General features: G+C 31.6%; 2 protein-coding genes across 2 annotated transcripts in view; one reads left to right on the forward strand and one right to left on the reverse strand.

Annotated features, from left to right (window-relative positions):
• Positions 1-1,080, reverse strand: part of Apoltp (Apolipoprotein lipid transfer particle) — a 56,681-nt gene extending 55,601 nt beyond the window's left edge. The window contains exon 1 of the mRNA XM_089709263.1: positions 790-1,080. Within this exon, the coding sequence (XP_089565389.1) occupies positions 790-847 (58 nt within the window). The 5' untranslated portion in view covers positions 848-1,080. The remainder of the gene's footprint in view (positions 1-789) is intronic.
• Positions 1,081-8,400: 7,320 nt separating this feature from the next.
• LOC149478400 (uncharacterized) overlaps positions 8,401-12,405 on the forward strand; it is a 73,659-nt gene continuing 69,654 nt past the window's right edge. The window contains exon 1 of the mRNA XM_089709386.1: positions 8,401-8,875. The gene's annotated coding sequence lies outside the window, so the exon portion shown is untranslated. The remainder of the gene's footprint in view (positions 8,876-12,405) is intronic.

Genomic DNA, 12,405 nt, shown 5'->3' on the forward strand with positions numbered 1-12,405 from the left:
ACCTTTTGATACACTCGTATCAAAATATATTGGAAGTGAATATTTTTAATCACAAAATATTTTCTTGTTAAAATCGGGTCGTTAGTAGCTATAATGATCATAATTATATTTTGGGAAAAGCTGCGGTGGTCGTCAGTCGCATGTGACAGGAAAATCTGGTTTATAACATTGTGTACTTATTTATTTAATTGTTCGCATATTTTCAGCGAATTAATTGAGCTTTTGATGATGAAACAACGTTCAATTCTATAGAAAACGTTTGTATGTTTACTGCTTTAGTTGTAATAATATTATAAAGCTGAAGAGTTTGTTTGTTTGTTTGTTTGAACGCGCTAATCTTCTATTTGAAAATTTGGAGGAACTACTTGGTCCTATTTGAAAATTTATTTCAGTGTTAGATAGCCCATTCATCGAGGAAGGAAGGCTATATTATATCATCACGCTAAGACCAACAGGAGCAGAGCCACGCGGGTGAAACCGCGGAGCGCATCTAGTTCGACATAAATATGTAGGTATTTTCAATAGTTCAGGAATGCATAACTGCGTAAATAAAATATGAAGGTAACAAATACAAGCATGTTCAAATTAGTGTATTTCATTTGAATAAACTCGCATACATGAAGCTTTATAAAAATGAAGTATATATAGATAAATTGACCTTATTCTATACGATAATTTGCATGTGTTACAAACTTAACATTAGTTTGGTACCAACACAGCATGCATGTGTCTCGTAATTACATAAATATAAGATAAAAAGAAGAAATAAACGTATGCAAGCGTACTCACTGCCCGATCCTTGCACTGCAGCGACACACAAACACAAAAAAGTCACACACAAATACATTTTGGATCAGGGATCAACGCATGGTGTCACACGTTTTGCACAGACTGTAACATAAATCGAAATGAATAAAGTTGCTCCTTATCAACGGGTCATTGGGGTAAAGTAAATAATATTATCGCACAATTATCTCTTCCAATAGTTTAGAATAATTTGTAAACGACCAATAACGATAATGATTGAGAGAGGGTACTGACGGGAAGTATGAATGATCGTATTGCGTTTGACAATTGTAATGTGATATTATTGCTTTGCTTTCGTTGCGGGGTCTTATAATATGATGAGGTATGAATGTACTGCGTGCTCATTTTAATTTATCGAAATTTGAGATAGATAATACCTAATAGTATAAATTAGAAATTTCAGTGCCTTTATGATGCTGCGGATCTGATGATGAATAAATAAAGATGCGACTTTATAATACAGCTTTATCAGACGATTAGTTCTAAATATTATTTTGTACCCAGTCATTTACTTCATTAGGTAGGTACTCAGATATAAACAAACTTAGAACAAATGTAATTTTTTGAATGATGCATAATTATAATCCTCAAATATTTGTTGCGCTCTGAACAACTTGTTCGGATTTAAAATAAATAAAGATTGTTTAAAAACTTTAAATAACCTTCAATTCTAATCGGAACAAAAAACAATCGAAAAATAATAATTTAATCGCTCCATTTGTCTTATTTACTGTATTCCTTTATTATAAAACTGGATATAAATGCCAAAGATAAGCCTCATGTGTTCGGAAATTATCTTCTATGGTCCGATTGACTGCACAATTTAAATATTATAATATGATGACCACGAATGATTCAATTATATGCCATTGTTATCAATAATTTGACGCTAAGGTCAATGATTTTGAGAAAACGTCGGAAATAAGGTTATCATCTCACTTATTCCTATTAGGTAGGTATACCTTGAATACACGAACAGCTGTAAGTGATTATTTTATATTTATTGCACGCCTCATAAGCGAAGCGTTGAGGTGGGTACTACTGTCACTTCGCGCAAAACATCTGATTTTTCAAACTTAAAATGTCTTTATGTATCATACATTGCACTTGTAAGATAATACATACACACACATATTAAGAAAAAACACTATTTTTAACGTTCATGATATTTTTGATGTCATTTTTGTTCTTTAAACTAGTTAAAAAACAGTTTAAAAAAGTTCTGTCTTGGACGTCCGTGTGTCTGTATGTGCGGATCCTTTTTCTTGTTAACACGATAGCGACCGAAATACTTTACTAATCGAGTCTTTTTGCACGCCTCATAAGCGAAGCGTTGAGGTGGGTACTACTGTCACTTCGCGCAAAACATCTGATTTTTCAAACTTAAAATGTCTTTATGTATCATACATTGCACTTGTAAGATAATACATACACACACATATTAAGAAAAAACACTATTTTTAACGTTCATGATATTTTTGATGTCATTTTTGTTATTTAAACTAGTTAAAAAACAGTTTAAAAAAGTTCTGTCTTGGACGTCCGTGTGTCTGTATGTGCGGATCATAGAAATCTAAATAACAAGACACTAGAAGTCGTAAGCGTGCGTGACCTTGTCGCCACTCAGGTGATTTGCACATCACCAGTTGCATTCGTCACTGTTCAGTTGCTCTGGAGACGTATGAGTGTATACATGGTGTGTTTCAGCAATTCCCATTGCGGAAATTCTTCCACAAGTTGTAATTATACTTATAAAGGAATAATATTTCATCGGAAAATATTTTTTTTAGAAATAATGCCGTTTTTCCTTAAAATTATAGAATATTTACAAGTATTACGAGTGTCACCATAGTAATCGAAATAACAATGAATGACACAGTCTACCATTCTTATTATCACGTTTGTTCGTATTGGAGCAAAAAGTCTCATATACTTAGGGATGTTATTCTAAAATAAACCGTAAATTCGTGCGTTAGGATACATATTCAAAAGCTTAATTTAATAGTTAAGTTAGTTTTCACTAAAATCGAGCTGTCCAATAAAAGGCATAGTTTACTTGTGTGTACTGTTTAGCTTTCGGTTTGAATGTGTTGATTTTGGCGACAGCGGTTTTCATACGAATTATGACAATAACGCACTTCTATGTGTCTTGTTATTTAGATTTCTATGGTGCGGATCCTTTTTCTTGTTAACACGATAGCGACCGAAATACTTTACTAATCGAGTCTTTTTTTTTCTCTTACGCTTGAGTATGCTCAGGAATAGAACCCTTTCATTTTTCAGGGTCTGATTCGATGTGGTTTAATTGTTATTAAATAAACAAAAATAATAATTAATAAATATTTATTAAAAAAAAATTATGAGGCGTGCACTTTTGGATTTTCCAAATTATTTTTTTCTCTTACGCTTGAGTATGCTCAGGAATAGAACCCTTTCATTTTTCAGGGTCTGATTCGATGTGGTTTAATTGTTATTAAATAAACAAAAATAATAATTAATAAATATTTATTAAAAAAAAATTATGAGGCGTGCACTTTTGGATTTTCCAAATTATTTCTATTTTCCATTGAAGAACAGTAGTAGTCTGTAGTACAGCTTAGTTATAATAATATGTTAAAATTAATACATCGATGACCTATATTGATACAAAAAATGACTGTCCTCCTTCACAGAAAATATAATTGCTGGAAGGATTGAATTATGTACTTTCATTTTCTATTTAAAAAGTTTATGTGTTTAGTTTTTTTAGGTTTGGCAAATAACATAAAGGTTAGCTTTCCTTTTGGAATATTATTCTAAAATCTAGTGTTTAGAAAGTTAATTTAAAAAAAAAGACGGGTTGCACTCCGGGAGGCGGGAGTGCCGGCAGAAGTGAAAACTTGATTATATTAACGTTGAGCATGTTTGATATTTTGGAATGGTATCCGTCACGCTTTTTCGATCAGGTCACGTGTCCTGACGATTTTATAACCATTACAGAAAAAGTGCTCAACGCCGCTAAAGAAATTTTCACTTCAAAAATCAGGGATGAGATTTAATAAACAATAACTATTTGCGATTAGAACTTATATGTATATTATACATGCAATATACATAATGCATATTTACTCAATTCATTCATTATTTTCTATTCTATATTTATTAATAATTCTAGAAGACTTCGCACAACGCCATCTAGTGCTAGCTTAATAAAACAAAATAATATAGAACAATATTATTTACATGTTTAAAATGTTTATTTGGACAACGTGATGCAGGTTGGATAAGATCCGGGCTTATTTCTATAACATAATGTTCCATGTATGAAATAGATTATTACAATGCTGTTGTTGCTAATATAGCAGAGCTTAAATTAAGATAAATATTGAATACACAACAATACGTCTACTTGAAGCTTAATACGTTCTACAATGATTTTCCGGCAAACTAATTATGCTTATAACTCGTGCTGATAATGGAGCGAAACAAAATCGAGAGCGTAATCAATTTTCAGTCGTGTTTTATTTTAATTATTAACCTTTTATTATACCATAAACAATATAACATAATTGGGGTTTTATTTTTAAATTTAGAAATACTGTTTTATAAATTTTATTTTCAGCGTCTACGTCAATATTCAATAACTTTTGTTATTAAATCTTGAAGAAAGTGCGAGCTGAATGTATTCAAAAGAAATATACATGTATTTATATATTCTATGGGGATTTGTTTAATGATGAAGTTAACCTATATGCATTAACAATAATTGCCAGTATACGGACTCTGTTGTTAGTGTGATGGACAATTAACTAGAATTGACGTAATTTAAACCGTGTGTGTCTATATCGTTAAATACAGACTGGGTGAGAAATTGGTTTTACTATCTCTTTTTGATGCTTTTGAAAGTACTATAATAGTATAATATTATATTGTCTATGAGTATAGATATGTTAAAAGAGATGTAATCGCAACTTAATGATATTTTTATTATAACTTTTCTTATTTCCATTCTACTTAAAATTCACATTTCCTTGCGTGATAGCGAAGTAGTCGTGAGGAGCGAAATCTAAAAAAGAAATGCATTTGATTTTCTAAAAAAGAAAGGTAGGTACTTAGTTAGTGATTTTGTAATAACTTATCATTTATTACATAACTATCTTAAATATATGGGATGAAATACGAAGAGAAATCACTGCTAGGTACTGTACATTTTATATAAAATTCAACGAAGATTTCAAATGCATCCATTATCGGTGCAAGTTATATCCATCATAAGCACAGCCAGTGTGCACAACCTAATGCAACAATTAGTACCATTATAATATTCATGAACGAACATGCAAGTTCTCAGAGCCTGGTAAAGGTGTTTTCACACTTGTGGGATGATTAAATGACCCGACTTTGAAATAAAAGAGTCATGTGGTCATATTGAAGTTGATGTATGAAACTATTTTCTATGAAGTAGGTAGGTACAATATGTAATTTTCGTTTCGATAACTAACTATAAATATGTTTACAAAATAAATTTGTTAAATATGTAGGTAGGTACTACAATGTGAAATCAAACTCATAAGAATCCAGTACTTTAAGGTCCATCCTTTTAATAATAGCCAATTGAAAATGAAAAGATGTTATCACATCTTTTATATTTTATAACATTAGACAACACACGTCGATTAAAAATAAAAATATTTAATATCTAATCAATTAAAGAAAGTATACAAAGTCTATTTAAGTATAATTTTAATCGTCCATCAAGGCTATTACAGTCGAGTTTCACATTCAAAGGCAAATCAAATACATATCAACAAAACCACATACAACCCGTATTGTGTGAAGATACCCTGACAGATTCACTGGTACCACATCTTCAATCGTAGATACATACAGTGCCATGTTGTAACGGGTATTATGACCGTGTTCTTAACCTCAATCTATTAGCTATCTCCTCTGTTATAAAGCTGTCGAGAGACTAAGAAAATGTTACAAAACACACGTTATTTATACATGAATAGAATGATTGTTGAGTGTATGCCATGAAAACAAGCAGGTGGATTTTAAAGAAAGTCATAGATTAACTATATAAGTAGGTACTACGTAAGTTTCAGCGGCAAATGTAGAGGGAACGTAAAAAATTACGACTGTCTCTTCTAGTTTTAGTACTTTAAAAAAAAAGTTAAGTTAATGAAGAAGAAAACCATTCCTGTTTACACTTATTCTTTCGTATGAAGGTTTCAGTCTTTCTTTATTGTTTTTTTTGTCCTAACTTCTTGTAACTAATTATTTAAAATATACTTAATAAAGTTTTGAAGTAGTGATGTAAAAATATTTATTTCCCTTTCAAGAAAACTATGTACATTTATCGACTGTCGGTATCAAATACTAAATCAATTCTACTCCATATAATTTACACATGCTTGACTTCAAATGTGATAATTCTCAAGTCTATTCACTTCGGATATTCACCCAAACGTTTGTTACAGGGACGGTATGCAATAAGGAGACAGGAAAGTGTAAGGAAATTGGCCTTCCGCTGCTTTCAGTCAACGGTTGATGGCATATGGTTATAAAACGACTTGAAGAGATCTTTTATTTAGAAAATAGGGTTTGTGTTTGTTAGATTTGCGGTCAAGTATGGAAATAGCATTGCTTCATCAAATAATTGGGAGAGCTTTAATTTTGAATTCTGTACGTAAACGTCGTATTTCATTAATCTGAATTTTACATACTTAAAAGTTAAAACTAACCATCCGACGCAACTTTGTTTCTGTAAGAAGTGAGAGTTTATTCAAACAAGTTTGAATTTTGTGATATTGGACTCATATAACATTTTACAATACTGATATTAGTTATAGTTAAAAGGTTAACGATCTTAAATAATCATATGCATATTGTAATAAAAATGGAAATAATTGTAAGAATATCGAAAAGAAGGTCGTCTAGAGGTTCGTGTTATTTAACTATACTTATAAGGAAAATAATCATATTCAATCCTTTTGAAATGTAATCGATTAATTGCTATGTTTATGATCTTTCCTGCTGCGTGAAATTCAAAGTTTACAAAATAAATTTATTAGAAAATGGACCAAAAACATGTCCAAACAAAAGGCAAGTTGAGTATCTTGTATGACCATTTATATCATAATTTATCGGTGGATATAATTTATTTAAATCAACCGTTGTTTTTGTGTGATTATGTAATTAACATAACATAACATTTAACAATTATTAACAACATTCAACAATTCTAAATTTTACTTGCAAAATAAATACATTAAAACGTTTTCGTTACGTTAGTAAAAACACTTAAAAACTCGTAAATAATAAGTTGTACTATAAGTAAGTATTTCAAATCATTAGTACAACAAAGTACAAGTTAAAAAATAAAAATTATAACGTAAACAATTAAGAGTTGGCAATTGCTAATCATGTTGTTTATATTCTAAGCAGGAGCAGGGTTGCAGTTCCAAGTAATCCTTAGACTAAGTGGTAATTAGTAATTAACCTCTTTGTAACTAACTGTTTAAATACATGTTGTGTTTTATATCGTTCTTTAGAAGGATCTTTCGATGGTTCTGGGGTAGTATAATAATACCTATAATTACGAACCCTTGGAAAGATAATGCTTGAAGAGATATTAGGTGTTTGTCGGACAAGGTTAAAGGTATTGAAATAGGCTTGTTTCTTATTAATTTGTTGTTTTATTATTGTCTTATTTCGATCGGATTAAAAGATCTTTTCGATTTAAAACAACAATTATATAGGAGGAGATATCCATTAATGAAATTAATAAGTATGAAGAAGTGTTAGTTTTTTTTATTCCCTAACTAAATCTGAGCATTGATCGTCTCCTCGATAGAATTGCTAGTTTAAAACAACATACTGAACAAACTTACAAATCTATCAAGGACTCAGAGATGCTAGACACGATGCCCGTTTAGGACTTGAAAAAAGAACTTAGATGGATTAGAACTTAGGTATATAAACGCAATTGCCCTATAGCTACACTCTCTTCTAAAGGAATGATGTAGTGAATTATAGTGAAGACTTAAGGGAAGTCTATATAGTCATTTTTTGTCAAAAAAATTTGAGATAAACATTCGAACATTTTCATTGATAAATAACCTAGTGGTGTATTGTCTGTTAATCCCATGTTAATCCCAACACACTGGTAACATTAAAACGCGTGTAAACGTAGCTAGCTCAATGTCTAATTACAACTGTGCAGTGTGGCGACGATTTCATTACGAATGTATGAAGCTAAGACGTGGTTTGCAAGCACACGACCCATAGGTACAATGCTCCTTCCTCACCAGCGCTCGGCCAGAATAACTAGACACCCGACAACCCCTATTGTATCCCACCCCTATCACCAATTCCTATGCACCTCAAGGACGAGGTATTTCAACTTACACCGGCCGAAGATGGCCCTAGCACTTGCCTGGGCGAACGACAAAAAGTCGAAACGTGTGGGACTGCAGACGAACTCGTTTCACCATACATGGCTCTCCTCGACAACTGGCTTCCCAACGCACCAGCTCACATAATATTGTTAGCCGCCGATAGCTTTTTATGTCCGATGCATTATTCGATACTCATTTAAAATTCTAACATGAGCATATAAAGAAAGCTCGCCATTTCCATGCGGTCCCCTGCTGTCGCCGGTCGTCTTTACGGGGACGAGTAACCGTTCTATAGGTATTATCATCGAAGGTGTTTTATTATTCAAATTTATTACGCAAATTTACTTTGGGAGGCTGCGCCGGTAAGCGCCCACGCAGCGAAATCGCGGGGGCGATTCGAGGCTTCTGCGTTCAAACGTGCGCGCGCGGCGAACGTCACCGTGCGTTGATATAGATTAAAAAATTAAAAAGTTAAATTCGAAAATAGAATCGATAACAAACCGGCTCGCTGGTGAGCGTCACAGTTCGAATTTGGTATTGGATTTTGGATTTATAGTGTTGTCTATGAAGGGGTGATCAAAGTTTATGAATGGAGTGTAAGTGATGTCATGAATAGTGTTGTGGCTGGTGTCAGCGGTTCGGTGGGCGCCAATTTGTTGACAATGCGCGATCATTAGACTGGAAAGGTGAGTGTAATACTTTATTTGTTGGGCCAACAGTAAATGACGGTCATTTATTTGCTGCCTCTCTAGAACATAAGGTCTAGAGTCGCCCACATGCAGCCTACGTCTGTGTGAGAGGAAATGGTTAAACCTAATTTTATTACGGTACTAAAATATCTCGTATGGGATAAAATAATAAACGGCATTAATGGAATAGCACTTTGAATACATCTATTGAAAATAGGGACATTTTATTTGTCATGGAAATCAATATTTTATAGTTTTGTCAAAGTTATTTATACAAATAATGATTTATATTTATGTAGGTACTTACTGCATAACATTATGTAAATTATAACAAATTTTGTTCAATTCATAAATCAAAATATTTCACTTCCAAATAATCAGAAAAGTTTTAGTATATTTTTAAAACTTATATTTATTTCTGTTATCTGTATGACGAACCGTCATAAAATATGATCTTTATTTTCTGTCATAAATAAAAATATTGAATCGAATTTATATTTTTCTCCACACATGACGTAAATTTTGTAGTTAAAAGACGTGGGTAGTTTATTAAAGAGGATAAACGCAAATAAAGTTAGGATTACGTAATATAAGAATTATTTAGCCGTGTTAGTAGACGGTAATGAAAAAATATACGAATACATTAAAACAACAAAATACATGCTGTTCATAGTAATCATTCTAGTTTATTGCACACAAGCACAAAATATTTGAATGGACGCGTGGGTGAGCGTAGACATAATGTCGCGACATTTCGAAATAATGCAGCCACTTTGAATAATATTAAAACTCTTATCCTCATACACATACGGTTCAAAATACACTAGCAATATTACGTTGCTAATTTTCATATTACTCCCTTTACAGAAGAGTCGGTTGACAAAAAGCTTTGAGTCACATAATTTAACAGAGTAAATGAAAGGTTGGCTTGGGGAATCGGAAACGACACATTTTGCTGACTGTACTTAAGTAATTATTAGCGAATGTACTAGGAAATGATTAAAATAATATCGAGTGTTGAAATATTGCAGAAATATTATGATGTATTTTTGTAGGACTTAATTCTTGCTTCAAAGAAGAAATATTAATGAAGATGTCTGTGTTATTTTATTTAAATAACAGTTGTTTTCTGTAAGTGTAGTGTTTATTCAATCTATGACATTTATTTAGATTGTACCTATATTATTTTGGTTAGTCTGAGAATAGGTTGTTAGAAGTTTACTATTGAAGTGAAACTTCTTTGAAAGTAAAATTTTAGAGTCGCGTCATGGCAATACCGTCACGCCATGGAGTAAGGCGACGATTTTGGTATCTTTGAATAACGCCAAAGAAGTTTCACTTCTGACACGTCTGCTCCGCACACACGATCTTTTTTTAATTTTTATAAATCTAAGATATATTATAGCTAGTCATAGCATAGCAGAAAAATATTTGCCGGGTTATGGCACCGATACCTACATCCATCCTACATCTAAATAGGTAGTAGGTACTAGGTAGTAAGTACTACAACTAAATAGGTAGTAGATTCAGGTAGGTACATATACTTTGACATGCGTGGCTGGCGCCTGTCGTACATAGGTAGACTTGCTGAATATGTGAAATCAGTCGTTTGTAAATGATAGCGTAATTAATACTTTTGCTTGTAACTCTACTGTAGGTACTCTTGTTGTAAGAAGGAAAGTAAATTAACCTAGGCGTCAAAATTAATACTTATTTTACGATTTTTGACAAACAGATAATAGTAGCTACATATAGTGTATAATTTATGCTTCTCACAAGTTTATTTATCAATTTAAATAAATAAATTTTCAAGATAATCGAAACATTTTTTGCAAAAATGTACAATTTGTAGATAGGTATTATAATTTATAGGTATGCTCATATGCTAAATACAAATTATGTGCATGCTGTAATAAATAGTACGTACATGTTAAGTTAAAAAAGGGTGTTTTATATTTGTTTCTATAAATGTACACCTGAAATCAGAGGTTCGAAACCTACTTCATAAGCGAATTAAAATAATCAGGAATATGTTACATTTGAATGTAAAAAAAACAATTACGTCTTAATTTAATAGTTTATGTTTGGATAAAAACATAATTAGACTATGTTTATATTTATTTAGCAAAAGACAATATTATAGTGATCGAAATTAGTTTAATAGACGAAAGCTCAAGCTTTACTATCATATTATTTTTTATTAAGTTCCGAAAACTCGTCTATTACTAGGTAAATATTTTTTGTAAGAAAATAGATATAGAATAAGCTTAGATATTAAAGATTATAGACATTTATTTTATTATAGACCTTGAAAAAAAAAATGTTTATTAGCCAAAGGTTTGCGATGTCTGCTGGCCATATAGGTCAGTTGCAGTGTTGTGTTCCCCATTGTCCCAAGAATAGGGCCAGCGGTCAAAAGGCAAACTATACTTATTGTTCGGTAACTGTTTTTTTCTATGAGTACTTTAACAGGAAATAGCTGTGTTTTTCACGTTATTTCTACGTTGTTTTGATCGCTTATTGTAATATTTATTTTGTTGTATTACTTTAATAGCAGCTTTATATAAAAATTAAAAACAAAGAAATCGATTACATGTTTTGTAATCGATTCCTTGACTTATCAAAAAAAGTTTATTTCAGAATATACATATTATCTATTGGATTGGAAGGTATTCATTCCAAGGGCAAGATTACTTGTATAATACGAAATAGTTTTAAATCTAGATAACTTATAAAATAGGCATGAACTTTGTGTATCATAAATATACATATTCTATTCGCCAAAGAAAAGCCTGTACCAGTCACTAATTCGATAAACCTTTAAAAAAATCAACAAGCAAACCTTGTAAAATTAGAAAGTTTAAAACTTTCGACGACCAAAGGGCCACATAACAGTTCCATAATTATAAGCAAGATTGATATTATGCAGTTATTCGTATAGCAGCGGATAAAATACGGGAATAATGTTGTGAGAGAATTCCATAGGAAACGAGACGAGCAGGCACCTGCTAATGTTGATAGTGGTTTATGGAAATCACAAGTTGATAACTAATATGCATCGATATGGGATGGATGCAATTCCATGTGTATGCTAATCTATTATCTAACCTACTTTTGAGGCAGCGTTTTAATGAATGAGACCCGTTTGTGACTTTGGGATTGAGTATATAGACTTAAATTTTTTGTATATTATGAAAATAACACTATCATATTCTGTGGTGTAAACACGAATTAATATTTATAAAACCCAATAGACGATAGACGACGGACAGATTTTATTTTTAATTCTCTTGCCTTCTTTACTAGTTAAGAGTTTTTTATATAGTAGGAAGTACACATATTATTAGCTAGTAGGTCAATTACCTCTACTTATTTTTATAATAACATCTCAATATAGCGTTTATTTGATTTGTATGCTTGAAGATATTATTAATTAAGCCACGCGTTAATTATATGCCTTGTTAACATAAAACGGTAATCAAGATCTATTACTGATTTAACCGTAACAAAACTTGTTTTTTAATTAG

The sequence above is a fragment of the Colias philodice genome, chromosome 22 (genome assembly GCF_061535455.1).
Source record: "Colias philodice isolate Cphi_HAF_F1 chromosome 22, ilColPhil1 Martin Lab GWU primary, whole genome shotgun sequence".
Taxonomy (NCBI): Eukaryota; Metazoa; Arthropoda; class Insecta; order Lepidoptera; family Pieridae; genus Colias; species Colias philodice.